The sequence below is a fragment of the Lasioglossum baleicum genome, chromosome 9 (genome assembly GCF_051020765.1).
Source record: "Lasioglossum baleicum chromosome 9, iyLasBale1, whole genome shotgun sequence".
NCBI lineage: Eukaryota > Metazoa > Arthropoda > Insecta > Hymenoptera > Halictidae > Lasioglossum > Lasioglossum baleicum.
In genome coordinates, this window is record NC_134937.1 from 10,326,241 (window position 1) to 10,346,907 (window position 20,667).

The following is a 20,667-nucleotide window of genomic DNA, read 5'->3' on the forward strand; positions in this document are numbered from 1 at the left end:
CGCATACGCGAGCAGTAATGCCAATAACGCGCGAATCGCGCAACGGGCGCATCGGCCCGTCGTGTAATTACGGCCCTGGACACGGAAGCGCCTCGATATCTCCGTAATATCGGTTTTCAGGATCGTGGCCTACGCTCTCTTCGTGTCTCCCTTTCCCTTCTGTTTCTCTCTCTCTTTCTCAGCCTATCTTTTTCTATCGCGCGCACTCTCTCTCTCCCTCGCTCCCTGGTTTCCTTTCTCTCTCGCCGTGTGCCTCTTTGCCCGATCCCTCTCCCTCGACCTTTCTCCCCCACTTGCATATCTTTTTGTTTACCGTACTCGACACCGTCGTTGGCTACGTTCCCGCCACACCGAAGGGTTTTCCGGCCTGCTTTACAGACTTTGTCAGGGATATGTTTTTGTTCCACTGTGGTGGCTAAGAATTTAATAAATATATTAATAAATATATTAAGAGTAAATATTGTAAATGTTGCAAATTTTATTTCTCACAATTTATATATTTTCTTGAAAATGAACCCCTCGCAGAGGCAAATCTATTTTAACTCGAAAATGAAACATTTCTTCCAACATAGAATAATTCCATTGAGGGATGGGATCAAGTTCAATATACAAATATTAATTCTATATAAAATTTATAATATTAACCCCTCTATTAATATTAATTCTGTATAAAAATAAAATAATAACAATAATAAAAAATTCTGTATACTCACGAATCCGAGTCAATTTCAGTAACCAAGTTTGATTTCATTGGTTTCGTTTTTTTTTTTAAATTTATTTATTTAATGATTACTACTTAAAAGCAATAATGTTTCAATGATTATATTTGAAAAGTATTCGCTTTATACAAACTGATATCGAACCTCGGACACTTACAAGTGTCGAAAAAGATACTTGTAAGTACTTCGATGTTGAAAAGAATCGAATCTTTCGCAAGTAGTACTCGAATCTTGAATATCAAAACTGCATAGTGGGTTTTAGGCACTTTATTTATTAAATTCGTGACTATTTCAGAATAGTATTTCATTTACAATACTTGGTTTTAGCCTATTTCTTTTTTTATTCGTGATATTTCCTGTTCTTGGAAACACTTTTTCTGAAGGTACAGAAGTGGCCATTATACAAAGATATTCTCACGCGCAATTTTTGATAAAATGGTAACTTCGTAACTTCGTTGAATTTGCACGCGAAAATAATAACGGGTCTTCTTTGCGATTTAAATATTGTGAGTTTAGATAATTTTTCACTTCTAACACAGCAGTCGATGAGCTAGGTACCGTCGAATTTGTAATTGTTGTTTCATCGTCAAGAGATAACAAAATTGATAATTTGCTATTTTGCCGATTTACAGACATCTGCGTCTGTGATCTGTCACATGTTGTAGATGAAATAAATACATAGATAGATGGATCCATACATCCGATAGATTGTGAAATTATAATTATACGTGTTGAATTAAATTATGCATTAAAGGACAGTATAATTGATTTTAAAAATAAAAAAAATAATGATTAGAAAAATCAGAAAATTTCTGGCACGATATTCATAAAAGTTTCGAATCTGTACGAATAAGAATAAATTTATTAATTTACATTTTAATTTAAAAATTTTCCATAAAATTTTTACAGACAATATTACCTCCTCGAATAATATTAACTACCTAAAATTCCAATAATAATATTAAATTTTCCATAAAATTTTTATAGATAATATTATCCCCTAGTCAAAAAAAATTAAGGGATTTTTGCAAGTATTATTTCCATTTACCAAAGTATTTGTAAAAGGTTTGAATCTACCTGGCATAGATTCGAGTATACTGAGGAATACTATTTCTATTCTTCGAAGTGCTTATAGAGAGCTCGAATTTAATCCATCAAAGTTCGAACTTGTTTGCGAGGTACTTGATCACATCCCTAGTCACTACTCGAGTGCGAAGGGTTTTAATGGGTATTGTTTTGCAATAAATATCTATTTAACTCGGACCATAGAATATTGCTTTTCTCGACGGATCGTTCGCAATCGGTTAAAGTGCAGTACATAATGTGCAGTACATCGCTTAGAGTCGCGTTCATTCGCATCGCATGATCTTTGGGTGGAGCTGGCAAACAGGGAACACGAGGCGAGAGGGTTGGTCGGGAGTTTCGCGTTCGGTTCGTTAACTCGCGTTATTATGCCGTCGTTATCCGTTTTATACTTTGTTATTAGCAGCGGTGTGTTTATTCCGACAACCGCGGCGGATTCGACGGAGGCCCCGGCGCTGCGCAACGGTTGGCCCCCGATGATTGACGGAATCGGCAATTACGGCACGGATTCTCGCACGTACTTACCTACCGGGGTTCTACACGCAGCTCTCGCGGTAAACCGGTTGGCCCGTTGGCGGTCTTTAAAGGTGCACGTGTCTCGTCTGCCAGCATAGGAACGGCCTCGTTGCGCGCGGCCGCCGAATTCGGAGCTGGCTCTCTCCTCTCTTTTTCCCAATTTCTCGGCGACCTGAGGCGCAGCAGCCGTGTGATCCGCCAGGAATGCCGTCTCGCAGAAAAACGATCGATATGTATATCGACGTAGATTGAATTTCATTCGGGGCCCCCGGCCCGTCACGGTCCGCGCCATTCGACTGCGCCTCGACGCAACACAATAAATAATGAATGCTTCTCGAACGAAACGCTAAAATGTTAAGCTTCAAAAATTTGTTTTGCCTCTAGTATAATAATGCAAGAACATTCATAATAAAAGCGTCATGCGACATCAAAAAGAAAGTACTAATAAAAGAGAACATTTACTATTGAGTTTAATCACACCCTGCTCACGTTAAGTATAATAATTCTGTCAAATATTATTTTTTACTTGTCACCAGGCTATTTTCATTCACCTCGTTCCTTATTATCAAGATTTAAATGTAATCCTGAAAATAGTAGTCGCACATTAGACACTGATTGCTACTGACCTACCGTATCAGCAAATCTGTTGAGCGACTAAGCAGACTGAAATATTTCGACAAGTGGACGTGAAATTACCAGCTTGTTATTGTTGACAGGTAAATAAACCCGATAATAGGTATCGGATAAGGCAATTAATTGGAAGCGGGCAAAGTATGATAAACACTGCGCTTCGATGTGTCATAGTAACTAAAAAAAGTTAATAACATCAACGCGTCGACTGTTACGCGCGTTTTATGACTTTTTATCACCGACAAGTGTTATTAATAGCATTCAGTGAGTATTGGTGAAGTAATTGACGTTAGTTTCTTTTTAACCTCCAACTAGTTAGGGATTTCATTGACTTTAAGTATTTTTCCAATGACGGAATGTTAATTTGGTATTCGGATGATGGAGAAGAGCGAGGTAATGGCTCATCGGGCATGAAGTGTATTTTTGGGTGCATTTGAGAAAGATTCCATTGTACCCTACCTTTTGAATTCATTGAATTTATTTCCCCCACTCTGGCATGTGCTTACTATATTGATCAAACAGCTGGCAATGTACAGTTACACATCAGAGCAGAGATCTCTACAAAAAAAAAAGGAATTAAAACGTAATGAATTATTTTGGAATTATACAGGGTGGCACAAGGGTGTGATACTACATGTACAAATAAGTCGAAAAAAAGGAATAACATTCTTTTGTTTGACGCTTCGTTTTCGAGATAATCGAGTTTGAAAATGCAGCTAATTGTCTGACCATGATCAACCAATTCTACTTTGTAAACTTTAAACTGGATCTTCTCGAAAACAAAACGTCAAACGAAAAAATGTTATTCCTTTTTTCGACTTATTTTTACATGTAGTATCATGCCCTACTCGGTTCTACCACCCGTCCGGCCACACCCTGTATACAAAACAAAATTTTGGAAAACGTATAAAAAAGTTTGAAAACGTAGGTTGCGCGTAGAGCTACGGATTGCGAGTCAACCCCGGCAAATAAGCTGAAAAACGTGTCGCGAGATCGATCGAATCTACGCAGGACGATTAATTCAGTTTTTGACTGGTCAGCCATATTTTTTTGCGAGCGTCGACGCGGGGGAGGAGCGACGGTCGAGCTATCTGTGGTGGGGGATCGCGACAGTGGTTTCAGGGCCGAATAAAATCGCGAGCCGGCGTAAATAAAGCTGGAAACTCGGCCTTTCGGAAGATTCGCCGCGCGGCGAGGCGAACGGGGCGCGGAATTCCTCGTAAAAATTTAGTTGGCCGGTGAGAAACGTTTCGTCGGTCCGCATAAAAATACCTCGGGTCCCGTCACTCGTGCCGTTAACGTTCACGCCTTCTTAACGTCGAGTTACTGCCGCTTTAACCGAGTCTTTAGGGCTTCAAATAGATCCCGGCCCCCATCGGCTCTCTTCCTCTCTCTCTCTCTTCCCATCGAGACGTTTTTCAAGCTGGCCGCGTTCACGGGAACGGCCCAGGGCCCTTAGCCGGAGGTAATTAACGTTAAATTGTTGCCGCTATTGCTGGCCGATATTTCACCAGCCCCAGCGCGGCATCTGCTGTGTCCGTCGTAGCTCACGAACGCACCGACAGAAATCGTGCGACTCTTATTCTTTCGCCAGTTTACTGCCCAAGAATCCGCCGCCCCCGTTCGCCATTGTTACGACCCTGCGTTTTATACGATAGACGGGGTGGCAAGAGAATCGAGAGAGTCACTCGCTATAAATAGATGTCGTATAAAAATCAAAGCTCCCTTTGATCCTCCACGCAGACAAGATTTTACAGTCTGTTTTGAACGCACTGCGAAAAACACTGTTTCCCGTGCGAAAATATTGCAATAGCTTCCGAAGAAATATAAGGCGTCTTCGCGTCCTTTTTCTGGTGATTTTTATTTTTAACGAATTATTCGGACTGTCAACCCCTTCAGTGGAAAGGTCTCCGTGCCAAAATCAACTTTGACAATGTTCATCTTAAAAGTGTTTCACTGTAATCTACGCTGTCCAAAATAAAACAGTGTCGAATGGTGGGAGCCTATTGCACAGAGATTTCCAATGTGCTTCACGTTTCGAGTCTGAAATGTGAAACCCCAGAGCTCGATAAGTGATCGTTAACCAACTTCCGCAGTAATCGATGTCCTCGTAAAATACGTCCAACATGTGCTCAAAACGAGGAGCTGCTTCTATTCCTGTGGATCTGTGATCAAATGTGTAGTAATTCAACTTTGAGCATATTTCAATTAGAATATACACTCATTCCCAGTAAAATTTGTCGTTTCTCTATTATTGTGATGCAATTTGCACGATTGATTAAAGATACTAATGATGCACTGATATAGTAGATTCTCCACAAAATCAAAGGCAGATTCGGTATTGTAGCTCGGAGAATGGTTCCTCGTCGAATGGACCACACCAGGGCACATTGTTGAGGTTCGATTGAACGTCAGAGAGCCGTGAGAGTAACCGTAACGGTTAATTTGTCGCGAAAAAGAAGGGCGGCCTGTGCTCGGCCCGTAACGCCGTTGTCTTACAAGATCTCGAGTGACGAGGGGAAGGTGAGGGGCTGAAAGGGAGAATCGGAGGGCTCCTTCGTTCCCTGTGTACTCCGGATTTCAGCCTGGAGAAAAAGGCACATGGTAGGTGGAAGGAGAGAGCAGGGAGGAACGGAAGACGGAGGAGGATCAGTCTAGAGAAGTCGAGAGCCGAGAGACTGTCCATTCGTATCTCCGGGTCCGCCATCTTTTTGGTGCGATTTGCGCGCGCCTGATCTGTCCCTCTTTCACTATGTTGGGCCACGCTCGTGGTGATCCTGCTTCCAACCTTCCTTGAGACCAGGGACCAAAAATAACAGTTATTCTAAAATTTTCTACGATAAAAATCATTCACAAAAAGTTGATTATTATTGAAATTTAAGACAATGTACATAAAATATAAAGAAACAAATTCGAAGAACAAAATGATTAAAAAATACCGATTTTTATACTTTTTGGTTATATATAACAGTTATTTTAGTGTTCAAAAAAATTTCATTCTCCTCGATAACTGTTATCGATGAAGAATAACTGTTTCGATTGCTGAAAGCAGTTATCGATGATCGAATTTCTTTTCACTTCTTCATAATAATTATTGATGAGAAAATTCATGTTGGTTGCTTATTTAATTATTGAGTTGTCTACTCTATTTCGGATGGAACAAGCCGTGATATTCATTGAGAATGTTTCGTACAACAAGACGAATCTGTTTGCTGTTCTGAAACAAAATAATTGTTTGTCACATTAAATTTTGATTGTAGCAATTAATTTTACGTATTAAAAAATTTATGAAATATTACATAATTGTCTACCATTTGAAAGTTGTACTATTTAATATTAACTATTACAAATTTCCTTAATCAATAACTGTTATGAGCGATCGAAATGAACTTCTCTCATTAATAACTGTTATAAGTAGACAGCGGATTTTATGCAGTTTTGACGAAAATGAGTGGGTATAATTAATAACAGTAAAAGTATTGTAAGAATTTAAAAATACTGACATGTTATTTTCCATTTATTACACATATTAAGACAAAAAAAAATTTCTATTTCACCTCAGTTCGTTGAAATCGAGGTAGAAAGTGTTTGTTTTGCATAAAGATCCGCTGTCTAGTTATAAGTGATCAAAACGAATTTCTCTCAAGGATAACATTTACCAACAAGACGATTTTAGTCGATGAAATACTTGTTATTCTACGACTTATTTTCTTTTCGGTTATAACAGTTATGGTCCTTGCTCGAGACTTTCCACGATCTCATGATAAATTTTTAGAAGCCTCTGTTGTGACAGGATATCTTCATTCAACATAAACATATTATTTATTCGATGTTCTTCATTTTGTAAAACTTCGAAATTATAAGATCTGCATCGTAAATTTTATTTAAAATTGAAGACATTGGCGCAACGATTTCACAAAAAAATATTAATTCTGAAAGATTAAAACAGTCAGTATTATCCAACGGTATTAAAATAAACACGGTTAACTTCCTGGTGCATTTCGTTATTCCAGACACATCGAAACAATTACTGCCATGAAATGTCGAAAGCATTCTATGGAAATCGTTGGCGGAAAAAATTAGTTGAACGGTGCACAATTGCAAATTTCTGCCCGAAAGTGAAACGGCATAGAATTACTCGCCGCGGAAATTGCAGTGGCAGATTTCGGCGATACGGTTTCATAAATCATTCATAAGAGAGCCGAATGTGGGATTGTTTCGAGAAGTGTAGCGGGAGCCGTTCTCTATTCATCAGGTCCAGTTTCAGTTCCATGTTCGATACCGTATCCCGGCGTTTCCCGCAGGCCGACATTAATTTCACGATGGAATCCGCGTATCGTGTAAACGGTTCGGATCTCGTTGCATATTCCAGCATCGCGTGTGAGAGCGGTCTAGGCGCCGCATTGTCAGGTCTCTCCGGTTACTTTGCATGAGCGGCGATAACTCGCGATCAAGTCGCTGTTTAACTCAGGCTGCTTTCGTTCGACACGTGTAATCTCGTTTATGACGAGCCTTCCTTTCGTCCTGTTCCTCGAACAGTTCCTGCGTGCCGATTCTCATCCCGTCTCGATTCGACATATTCATTACTCCGCGAAATTAAAAACGTTTCATCTCCTGCAACTTCAACGTTCTAACAAATGTCCTAAAATTTAAATATTTATTTTTTTATTTAAATTTAAATATAACATTTTAATAAAAATGTCTAAAATTGCACATTCCGTGCGGCAGAAATAATTACACAGATTGAAGATTTCGATCGTTGCGTAGTTTCACCGAATTTGACTCATTTTTATCACTCGGTTATCTGTACGCGGAACCGTGCGAGCCGAGAACCGATTTTCACGGGTTTCCTGGAAGCAATTACTCCTGGGAGATAAATCAATTGGAGCGAAATCGAAGGAGTGACCGAGTTTGTTTTATCGCGTCTGATACTGTAGCTTTTAGGGAGATCCCGGTGACGATAGCGATCGAAATACATATAGTGGTTCGAAGCGAGCGTATCCTGCTTTTGATAACGCCGGTCTCTCCAAAATAATTGACCATCGCCGGTGTTTGCTCGACAGACAATTGTTAATAAAAGGACGATTTATCGGCTCGTTCGCGAGCGGATTATCGGGAGGTTCTCGGGCCCTCGGGCCGGTTGGGGTCTGCCGCGCTGTGCCGCGCGGCTCTTGAATCGCTACATTGTAAATTCGTGGCCATAACGAATGAAGGGTTCGAGCACTTACGTCGAAATTACACGTTCCCAGCCGGTAAATTATTCCTCATCATCGGCATCGAAAGAAGTGCCTCGCGTTCTCTTTACACCTGCGTCACGCACCGCTACACACCGTGCATCAGATCATCGATAAACTGTACTTAACTCGCGTTTTCCACGAACGCTGAGTTCTCTCCCTCTCTCTCTCTCCGCGGCGATGGGCTCCAAGCATCTTCCAATTAAAAGAAATGCCAGTAATCAACCGGTTGCCTCGGCCGCGGCCGTTCCGTGCTGGGATTTGAATTTTATTTCTCAATTCGAACCCGCCGCCGTTCCTCTCCGCCCAGCCGCGCTCTAAATGCCTCCGCGATCGAACGAAGAAAGGAACACTTTCACGGAAAAACGCTGCTCTCGAACCTTTCATCGAGTCCGACTCTAATTGCACGTTTTGCGTTTCTTGCTTCTGTTGCTAACGCCTCTGTTAACGGGAACCACGGCCATTTTCTCGCCGAACGAAGCTACCGTGTTACCTCCGCCCGGTGAAACGCCATTATTTCATTCGCGAGTCTTCCATTTGGTATTTCAGCTGGACCGGATTCTCCGGGAACGGGATTCTATGGTCAGTGATTTTCCGATAAGCTGTCGATCGCTGCGGAATTGTTTCAGATTCTGCAGACCCGCTGCGATTTAATATAGATTCTATAATTAGATTCTCGAGATTCTGTGATACACTGTAGACATTTATAGTCTCTTCACTGGAATTAAATGTGGAAGCTATCTAGCTGTAAATCAATAAAGTGCAAGCGATTAAACTCTGTTTCACTCATGGACACGCTGGCAAACTCGCCGACAAAATCCTCGAAAAATCTAAATAGCTTTCAACATCATTCCAATCAAACGTCTCCAGCTCCGAGTTTCCATTCTCCTCGAAAACTCTCAGAATCCTCGAAGCCGAGCTGCACGGCGCCATCAAAGCACATCCTCTTGATATCTGCTCCTTTCACTGTTCGGGTCCTGGAAACCTCGTCCAGAACTCTCGTCGGAAGCCTGGCTAGCCCTCTGGGAGTCGTCGCGACCCTTCCGAGGGGGTTGATTTGCGAACGCGCGAGCTTTGCCGAATCGTCGCGCAGCTATGGGACTCTAAAAGAGACATAGAGAGAGAGAGAGAGAGAGGGAGAGTTAGAGTTTGCGGAGGTGGAGTGGCTGGGAATAAGGGTAACGGAGGGTTGGAGAGGAGAGGGTGACGTATCCAGGAGGACTCTTCCTGCGGGCCAGGATCCGTAGGGTTTTCGCGGCGGTGGTTGGTGCCGCGGGGGTGAAAGTGGGCTTTTAAAAGGTTCCGATGGGAAACCCAGCAGGGCGTGAATGGCTCCAGACGCGGCTGGAGGAGCCGGAACGTGTTCCGTTCGTCGCGAGAGAGACGGAAAATCCGCCGAGAGACGAACAGCGAGAGAGAAAGAGAGTAGAGAATGGTCTGGGGAGAAAGAAAGGCGAGAGCCGAGAGAGAGGGACACACGCATACAGGTCGGACTTTGCTTGCGCGTGCACGGGGACACACAGGGCAGCCGTGCGTGTGTCACGGCCTCGAGGTGTGTTCCTCTAACCCCGCACACCCCTCCTGCTCCCGGCTCTTTGTTCACGAAAGTTCGGTTTACCTCGTTCCCTTCCGAGACCCGGTCCCGGTCGCTGGGTTTCTTTTTTTCTCGTCTATTTTTGCATCAGCCTCGCCGAGCGCGAACCAGCGCGGCGAGCTGAGCAGCCTCTCTCTGTAACTACCCTGTGAAAATAGAGAAATCAACTAGTTAACTTGGTAGTACACTCGGTGTACATGTTCAGTACTCGCTTCTTCGGTGTTTTTCGTTAGTCGTTTGTGTTGGACTGATGAGCAAGCTGCCGAACCTGAAGGAATGCATTCTTCGACGAGGTCATGATGTTCCTTAACCCTTGGATAGAGGATCTCAACAACTACATACTCGAAGATGCCCGTATTTATTAATTTCTAAGCATATTTGTTAGGGTATATGTACTCGACTGACATGTTTCTGAGAAGTTATGTTTATCAATTGAGAAGAAAAAATTTGGAGTACGACCTGTGGAATTCTCAAGTGTAAATCATAATCCCCTAAAGAGTATTATCTAGCATCTTTCGTATCATTAGAGGAAAGATATTGCCGACATCCCGAAGAGGCAGTGCTCTCGAAGACTGCTCGAGACTGCTCGATGGCCCCTCAGGAGCGCGATCCGATGGCCACGGGGGGCGAAAATCACAGCCGCCGTTGATCGAGACAAATGATCTCGCTGGCATAGGAATGGCGGCCGATCCGTGCTCGAGAGTGGTCGGCATGATCGGCGACAGTCGTCCGATTTCACGGCGGGGCGCTATTTAGGTATCTGCCGGCGATAAATTATCAGGGTGAAATTTGTAGTCGGCCGCGTCGCGGGCGTCGAAATATCTTACGACTATTTAGCGCGACGTGGAATCCCGTTTTTCGTAAACACGTCCGCGCTTCGGAAGATACGGCCGCGATACGATAAAAGAGAAAAGGGAGACGAGAGAATAGAGAACCGACGCGACGCCCGACGACGCGACGGTCTCTGCGCGCCGTCTTTTTCCGGCGTTGTCGATCGAGCGCGGTGAGAAGAAAACAAAGCGGGGAAAATCGTGCGGGAGAATAATGTTTTCCTTGATCCTATTTATCACGTTCCCTCGTGGGCGTCCCGGCGATTTCGACACCGATCTACGAATAGAAAGGTGCACGTTTCCGTCGCGATCTTTTCCGTTCTCCCTCTGCTCGAAGGGACCGGAATACGAAGACGCTTCATCAACGCGACGATACACCATCCCTCTCTACTCTTCTTCCCCTCTGCACCTCTTCAGCCCTCTAGCCGTTTCTCACTCGGAGGCTCGTTCTCTCGAAATAACTCTCCTGCCGTATTAATTACCAGGATTCATTTCATCCTCATTTACCGCGAGCTAATTTACCGCGGTGAAGCCTACGCGATATATGTACGCAACCACTCCCTCTCAAAGCGGATTCTCTCTTTCTTGCTATCCCCCCCCCTCTCTCTCTCTCTCTCTATCTCTGCTGGTGGAACAGACGATGAGGACTCCTTGTGCCCCGAGCCCATGAAGCGATTAATCGCGACGGGCTTGTTACGCTCGCTGGATAACGGCGAGAGCAGGGAACTTGAAAAAGGAGGGAGGGAAAATTTGCCTGTCCCGAAGGATCACGCGGGGTCCTCGAGTGTTGGGAGGATCCCGGTCGAGAGGATGGAAGCCCAAGGAAATTGGAGTTTGAATTTTTAATCTGGCAAATTCTTCCTTCGTTGTTCTGGGTCCTAAAGCCTATATCAATTTTGTATAGACAGGTTTATAGGAGTCAAATCGATTGCGTTTTCTAGCCTTGGAATTCGAGGATCAAAATCCGAAAGTTTCGGATTCGAATTTTCAACTCAGCTAATTTTTTGTCGTTCTACGATCCAGACATTGTGTTTAGATGATAAGTTCAGAAACAGTTTTCTCGGAGAGCTGTACATGAATATTTTTAAAATTGCGTCCAGAAGCAAAATGTTTAAAGAAAAGTGATTACGCGGGTAGTCCGTGTCGATTATGTTTGTACATATTTAGTCCACCTGCAGAATCGTCGAAAGATGGTAGTGCAACTTATCCCGGGGCTACAAAACTACCTTTCTCGGCAGTTGCCCGCGTGAAAGATGGCTCCCGTCGAAGTCGGCGAGCTCTTGAGAGCACTCGACAGTTTTAGAGTGGCCCCTCGCCCGCCTACAGCAAAAACTGCATCAAGTTGCATGCGACCCGAGTGATCTTCTCCACCTTTTTTCTTCTTCTTGTCCTCCTGAACGAGCATTGTTATCGCGTGCAACCCCTCGGAACCCCATTCGAAACTCTCCGGGGCCATCTGTATTCATATTAATAAAGGGTTTCCATATTTCCCGGGGAGCAACAAAAAAAACACACATATTTACTGGGTACAATACTCGAGAAACCGTCATAAATGCAGGGGACGCGAACTGCATAATTATTCAAATCGAGCGGAAGTTTCGGCATACTTTGGGAGTCGGATGATCGTCGGCGAGACTCGTCCGCGAGGAAAACTGTACACGAGAGAAACGACTTCGCAGCGCCGCAGATTGATTAACGAGCGATTCTTATGTAAACGATTTTCCCGGTCCGCAATCAAGGGACTCCGGTATATTTATTATCGATTCCGTTGATTGCGGCGCCGCGTTCGTTTATTTTGCGGTATATTTTTATCGACGCGCAACAGGTAACGACGGTTTTGCAAGCGGCATGAGACGGACAGAGCGACGCGATCGCTTTTTCCCCGGTTGTTTAGCGGTTGTATATCGCGGCAATTATTAAGTTTAATTAACCGGTCACCCCGGCAATGCTACTGTCTCGTTCTCCTTGCGCGATAGTCGATCTCGATTCCATCGACTCGCGTATGATGCAAATTACGAGCATGTTCGATTACGTAGACACGATGCTCGCCTCGGGCACTAATTATCGATACTTTCCAGCTTGCGCGTTTCGAGTATGATCATTAGCCAGTTATTCGCGAGCCAAAAATATCCGTATCCTCTCGTTTCACCGCGGGAATCCTCGCCGAAAGCACCGTTTAATGCCTACAACGAAGAACACGAGCTATAAAAATTACCATTTCCGCGCGGCGAAGTTATAGTCGACTTATGGTCGGACGATGTGTCTCTGATAGGCAATCTTCTATCGGACTGGACATAAGTAAAACATTGTCGAGCAACTCTTAATTATACTAGCTTTTTCATCGAGTTTTTATTCATCGTTTTTATATAATCGCTTGTCGTTGACACTAGAATCAACAAGCCTGGTAACAGCTGGTTTTTAATCTGTTAAAATGGTACAAGAGTGTATTTATTAAGATCACAGGCAATTTGTATGTGCACGGTCACGCATGAGCGAACAAATCATGCAAAGACGTTTCTGTAATTTTACCAGGCGTGAAATAAACAATTCTAGATGGAACTTTGTCATCAACATGTGTTTTACACAATCTAAGAATTTATTAATTTCGTACAGTATAATCCCACATATATATAAAAATTCTACATTAATCTCTGCAATACCACAATCGTTCTGTTTAAATTCTTCCTACAAGCGTAGCGCTATCTAAAATCCAATAATTCTCGCGAACAAAAAGCAACCTGACAATAACATGTCTCACTATCAATTACAGAACCACCTTTTCCCCGTTAACGAAGTATCGCGCGACGTACAGAGCGGGCCGTTGGTCGTTTGTCAGCGTTTATTTACATTTTTCCACGGCGGCGTTAGCAACATAATAATCCATTGTTAGAAGCGGCAACAATTTTTCCTCCCGGGGCCGGTTCGACTTGTACCAATTACCCGGGAGTACGTGTACACGACAAGGTATTTGCTATCGTTCCAAGTCGGTCGGTTGTTTCGCGTGTTCGAGTTTCGCGCCGATAGCAGTGACAAATGGTCGAGGTGGGGGATGGCCATTTTGACGGGGAGTGTTTTTAGGCGTTTCAGAAAGAGAGCGAGAGAACGATAGAGGGAGACGAGAGAAGAGAAACGATGGAAACGAGAACGGACGACGACGACGACGACGCGCGTGCGTCCGCTGTCCGCATTAGCATATAACGAGGTTCAATTTCCGAGAGCGGAACGCGCGTGTGTGCGCGGTGGCCGCGGTTCGCAAAAGTGCAAACACGGCTCTCTCCGCTGATATATGAACGCTGCCAGCAATTTGACTTGGCCGGCGCTGCCGATAAATTTCCGTTTAATTTATTCGGCCGGCTCTCTGAAAACGGTATTCACGATAATGCCGGTGGCGTCATTACGCGAAATTATGTGACAATTATCGCTATCGAAGCGCCGTGATCTCTCTCCCTCGCGCGCGCGCGCGATTCCACCTGCGGGAAAAAGAAACGGGAGACAGGAGAGTTGAATTTTTCGGATTCCGGTATCGATCCGAGAGAAGCTTTTGTCGAGGAGACTCGCGAGAGAGAGAGAGAGACCCCCTTTCAGGGAAATTAATAGTAGAGTGTCATCTGTTGTTTAATAACGTCCAGATACCGCTACGCTCTCCTTCCACGATTATCGTCCATTAAAGTAACACGAAATTGCTATCGAGTTATCGAGCACGCATTTATAATCGGATCCGCGGCCGATAAGCAGCCTATCACCTGCTTTCAAAATTACCGTCATTATCGCCATTAACCCTCCGCGATCGAATTATTTTTCGAGAGCTCGTTAGTTATTCTTACCGATCGGTCTTGCTCTTATAACACGGTTCCGCCGCGTTTTTCGTCTCGAAACGATGAATAATAGCCTGGTGCTCGAGCAGGGTTAATTTGCGAGAACGGTAGATCGAGCAGCCAACGCGCCCGGTTGATTTACGGTACGATTTTTGCGATATTGTTGGATTTTTTATTCGAGTTAACCGTTCGAGGCTGTGTAATAAAAGAGCGATTATGATACTCCAGCTGAATGGGAGGCGATGTTATGTAGGCTTAAGTTAAGCTGCCGCTTCTTCAAGGCATACTCGAGCAGCGTTTATTTTTGATTTATCGAACGCGTGCCTCTCAATATCTGTTAAATTAAATTCATTATCTGACTTGTTGCGCAGTTCATCTTACTATCACTTACCGTTCCGGCGACAACATCTCGAACGACGTTATCTCACTCTCGAGTGGTCTATTACGTACACTATATCGCGACGTCGCTCGACCGAGCAGTGATCTGTGCCGGTTCTGTGAAAACGATTTAACAGAACAATAAGAGAACACGACATCTCCCGTATTCATTGCAATTATAAGCCACTTTCGAGGGACAAATTATTCAGGTGCAAAAATAACAGTTAATGGTTTCCAATTTTTGTTGAGCTAGCAATCTTGGAAGCGGCCAGTTAATATTATAATTTCTAGTGGAAGGAGTGCGACCACGCCTTGCTTCGAGATTGAATTCAATGGGTATTTTTCTATCCTGTGTGTTGAGAAATATCACCTCTCGCAATTTCCTACAATTGAATTTTTATTACCATGAATCACACAACTGAGATAACCTTTTATTTCCTGTAGAGATTATAAATTTCAAGAAGCTGGAGATAACGGAGTGTATTACCAGGGTCAACATTTTAGTATATAATTGAATAAACATTCTGAAAAAAAACTCAGATTTACAAACATAATTCTGACCCAGCCCAGACCGAACGGACTAGCCTTGAAAATGTCCAAATCCAGACCTACCCAGATCTGGTTTAGACCAAATGGGGCTAGAAAAATTTCTGAAAAAATTTGACAAGGATGTGTTTTCAATGTTTCAGCTGCTGGTGAGCGGCGGGCAGCCGACGACGGCGACGTCACCGGCGATGTCGTCGGGCGGTGCGTTGAGCCCAGGCGCGTTGTCTCCGTCGTCGTCGACGACGACAGGCGCCGCAGCCGCAGCGGCCTCTGGAGGGGCCAGCACCCCAGTGGGTGGGACCACGGGCCCCGGTTGCTGCGAGAATGGCAGGCCCATGATGACGGACCCAGTTACCGGCCAAACGGTTTGCAGCTGTCAATATGACAGCGCAGCGAGGCTTGCGTTGGGTGCCTACCCTAGACTAGCACCCACCGCGACCTCCTACTCTTCGTACCCCACGCCCACGCCATCCACCACCGATCAGGGGCCCTACCCTAGCATCAGCATGGACAGCTCAGCGTTCTATCCTCCTCTGGTAAGTTCACTTCTCCCCATTTTTTAATATTTATTTTTTAATATTCCATTGTCATCCAGTTCTGTGAGCTATGTCTGAAGTTTCAAGTCTCTAGCTCATCGGGAAGTGGTTTAAAATTTTATTACAAAATTTTTGACGCATAGAACAACAACTCGGCAAGCTAATATAAGCGTGGTAAAATGAATAGGACACGCTGTCAAGAAGATAATATTCCAGACGATATTTCAAATTTTGTACGACATGCGCTGTCGTCCGCGAACACGAAAATAGTGTCGAACTGGGAGCACAACAATGTCATTATTAGTAAACGTACCAGTAGCGTGATATGATATTTCAATGTCAGTGCATGTTGTATGAAATTTGAAATATCTCCTGAAATATTGACTGTTTTGATGTTATGTGTCGTAATACTTTTGTGTGCGACACTTCGTAACTGTTATTGTCGAAGCACGCGATATTTTCGAAGTTGAACATGTGTATATCTTGCTAAAATCTACGAGGGGAGCCTAATTAAAGTAGAAAGTTCGATACTGATAAATTTATCAATGACGAAATGAGTGTGGTACAGTGTGGATCGATATGTCCTTTTAGGGACGAGGTATTCAGGAATAATAGGAGTCATTAAATCAACGCAATTATAATTGAAGTACGTACATGTAAGGCGTCTTATACAATGGTGGACTTATTACTCGTTCGTGAAAGTTTAAGGGAACTGTCTGCAAAGGTTACATCCAAAGGTAAAAAGATTGTCTCGGGGATCCTGCACCGATACTTTTTCCACTAATCAATTTCTTCTATTCGCTCGACTCGAGTGGCCTACCTTTTTCTTTCGACATCGTACATGCGTTAAATATCAACACACACGTGACTAAGATAATCGTTCCATCTACTCATCTTCCGTTTGCGTAAACAGTGCAGCAGATTATCAGCGGCAGTCCTCAAGAAAACATCTTCAAAACAATTCGAAAAACACAGACCTACCCTGACTGAAATGTGAACTCTGTTACGTCACTCCCCTCGACTCTACAGCCAATCACCTCAAGACCCAATTTTCCCACATTCCCCAAGCGACATCATCGTCCTCCATAGTAGACTAACATATTCAGAGCCACGTGCGATCAGTATCTCCCAAAAGAACACGACTTGGCAGGTCCGCGTGCGGCTACCCCCGCGGAAAATTCGCCGCGTCTTCCAGCGCGCGGTTCGCCGCGATAAATCAGGCAAATTGCACGTGCCACGGTTAATCGTAAGAGTTACGAGCCGCGGTTGTATTTATAAACGGAATCATTAAACGGTTTATTAGCTGTGTGCGCGTTGGCGGGGGAGGAGAGATGTTTGCTCGCGTCGTCCTCTTGTCCCTTTGCGTCTCTGCGCGTCTCCTGGACGTATCGCCGGTTTCGCAATACTCTTTGTAACGTTTCGCTGGTAAAATATACCGGTACCAAGTTGCCAGATTGATTGGCCCGTCGCGCTAGGCGTACCGGCCGATTATTACTCGCGTGCTCGCGGCCTCGGCTTAAGACGGATTAGCGAGCGGTCTTGCCACGAATTAGCTTGGAATCCCGGCGATGGTTTGGTCTGTCTCGGGACGTCTGCTCGCTGGTCTCGGGGATATCCTCTCGCTTCAGCCTCTCTCGCATCGCCGCTTGGTCCTCTTCGTCGCCTGCCTCGAATTATTCACGACCGTAGCTGTCGCGGGCCGAGCGATAATCTCGTTTCAGTTTCGGTTCGCGGAAGACTGGTCCATCTTCTAACTCCTAGCTCTAACGAGGATCGCGGCTGATGGATTCGTGGTTATATTTCAACGTACGGGGGTGGCCAGCAGAGACACCTATTCGACCAGGAATCTTGTGCAACACAACTTTCCACCGACTAACATTCAGGGAGGAACGAACGGCCGTTCTTCAACCCGCCGAAAGAAACCGGCTAATAATAAAGTCCTGGATACAAGCTGGCTCCTCCTACTCCATTCCAGCCTGCTTCACTGTCTACGCTCGCTTACCCGCGAGGATCCGCTCGCGTGCTACCCGAACGACCCGCCGACAAGTGTAATTAACTTACCCGCCACCAGCTGAATCGGTTTCGCGAGCCTCGTACACGCATTTTATTTTCAGGGAAGTTTCTGCAGAGAAATTAAAGTTGTGCTTCAAAGTTGTCCTCTCAAGTTGTCCTCAAAGTTGTCCTTAAAGTTGTCCTCTGAAGTTGTGCTTCCAAGTTGTCCTGTGAAGTTGTGCTTCAAAGTTGTCCTCTGAAGTGGTGCTTTAAAGTTGCGCTTTAAAGTTGTCCTCTAAATTTGTCCTCTCAAGTTGTGCTTTAAAGTTGTCCTCTGAAGTTGTGCTTTAAAGTTGCCCTCTAAAATTGTGATTCAAAGTTGTCCTCTGAAGTTGTACTTTAAAGTTGTACTCTGAAATTATGCTTCAAAGTTGAACTCTGAAGTCGTGCTTCGAAGTTTTCCTCTCAAGTTGTGCTTCGAAGTTGTCCTCTGAAGTTGTGCTTTAAAGTTGTCCTCTAAAATTGTCCTCTAAAATTGTCCTCTAACATTGTCCTCTAAAACGCAGTCCTCTAAACTAGCACTCTGAATTTATAGACTGCAAGTTCTCGTTAACCATCACAAAAACGTTCGTACAATGACGTTCGCACAATCACAACCACGATCGCTTACTTTATCGAGAAAAACGTTCTACACGCACAAGAGTCGTTCTATCCGTCGCTATTTTCGTTCCAGCATATTTCGCGTCTCGCGCCGCGGCATTTTTCACTGTACCTCGTGTGCCCCTTCCTGATCTCGTTGATCGCGAGCGCAATTAATTTACCCAACACACGGACCGGACATTATTTACATGATTCCATAGTAAAAATTCAATCTGCATTCATACGGTCCGAAACATGTTCCAACGTTCCCAGATTTACATATCTCCGTAATTAATCCAAATTGGACACATGTCGCGACAAGACTTTTCATTGGACGTAGCCTCCGCCGATTTATACCGGCACACATTATCGGCGTTCTCGCTCGGCGAAACACGCGCGACCCGCGTCGATTTTCTCCGGTATTCGTTTATCGGATCGGATTTCGAGAAAGTATCGAAATTACGGATCGTTTAGCGCGGTGCGTCCGAGGTCGACCATGAAGAGAATCGGAACTTTAAAAATTAAATTGGCGTTCTAAAAACTAAACTAAAACACTTTGTACACTAAAATATACATTTTTCCCCATTTTTACAAGCTGTTAAAAATAAAAAGCATAGTCTAAGTCTCTTTCCTCTATCAAGATTGGAATTTCATTTCCAATATCTTGCTTTCTTTTTGGTATTTGAGTATAGTCGTTGGCATACTGAATGCTGATCGCTTCTTGAACGGAACACAGCTGAGACTCTTGCGAACCAAAGAGCGCAGCGTTGTCAGTGGGAACTGGTTGGAAAAAGCTCGACGCTTTCTTCTCGTTTGGTTATGGTGGATCGTGTACTGGAGCGAAATGTTGCCTAATCACGGTTACATCGGCGATACGCTGATAATGCCCGGTTGACGTAGACATATAGGAGTAGACGTGCGCGAGCGCGATCGTATCGCGGCGCGTTTCGGCCAATTTATATCTGCGCTCGAGCGTGGATAACTCGGCCACCGGGAGGTAGAAACGATAAAAAGGTCGTTGGGAAAACACACGGTCCGCCAGATGTTGTTGCGAGCCACTCGAAGCGACTCGGAGAGCAAGGAGGAGAAAGAGGGCCCCGATAATTAAATTCTGCATTTATTCCCCCGACGCGACGCTACTCGATGCAACGCTCTGCACCGTGTTGAACAGCGCAGCGCACTGCAGCGCACAGCAACGAGCTTTTCCTTCCCGTTACGATCGCGCGCCTGTTGTCCGCCACGAACGATAACCGCATTAATCCTGGCCGAAGTGAAAGGTCAGTTCGAAACCGAGCGCGGATAAACGAGACACCGTGCCGTGTAGCATTTTTTTTTATTGTTTATTGTTTCCGGGCTTTTTTTACAGCCTACCTCGCCGAACAATGTTTTCGTGCGAAACTGTTCGTTTTCGTGATGTGTGCTCGGGCCGAGATAGTTTTGACTGCTTTATTATCGTATATTTCGAGATTTCTGAATTTTTGTACAATATAAATGCATAAAATCCTTCATTTAATTTTTATCGATATAAACGACTGACAGTAATTTTATAATTGCTGCTTTCTGATTCTCTAGTCGACGATAAAGGTTTTCTTTTATCGTGCAATAACATGATTTAGTTTCCGGTTATTGCCGAAATCTATCACCGAGATACAATCACAAACGCGTTATCGGCTTCATTAATATTATTGTTTCGACTCGAGAAATCACAGCGTCTAGCCAAACGAACGAAGCCAATTAGAATTTATTGACATAATTAGACTAATTGGTTGCTCTTTGAAAAATGCCGATTCATTGATCCAGAGACTCCAACGAGACACCTCGATACAGACAAGAGGTTTTCAGACAACTTCGAATAAAAACGAAGATGTACTAAAAACTTGTCATCTTAAATTCAACATCGCCTTGAAATTAATTGAGATGAAACGAGAGGCTGTCGCGGACCTCCTGGATCGAAATATGAATTATAAATTCGGCGTCCGCCTCCGGGACCGATAGCCAAACTCGTCAAACTTGTTAACCGAGGAATTATTTAATTAACTCATAACGTTGCCTACAGATTCCACGATTTTTCTCTTGTTGAATCGAGCCGCTCCTATTCATCATTCTGCTAATAGAAACATCATAATTATCCCGCCATCGAAAGAGAAGGAAGAGA

The 20,667-nt window shown here is 44.1% G+C and overlaps 1 protein-coding gene across 5 annotated transcripts in view; it reads left to right on the plus strand.

Annotated features, from left to right (window-relative positions):
* LOC143211735 (homeobox protein caupolican) overlaps positions 1–20,667 on the plus strand; it is a 135,559-nt gene that overhangs the window by 48,052 nt on the left and 66,840 nt on the right. For 4 of the 5 annotated variants that reach the window (XM_076429659.1, XM_076429662.1, XM_076429661.1 and 1 more), the window contains exon 2: positions 15,489–15,881. In XM_076429659.1, the coding sequence (XP_076285774.1) occupies positions 15,489–15,881 (393 nt within the window). Of the gene's footprint in view, positions 1–15,467; positions 15,882–20,667 lie in introns of all 5 variants that reach the window. The other variant, XM_076429663.1, reaches the window with a different exon arrangement.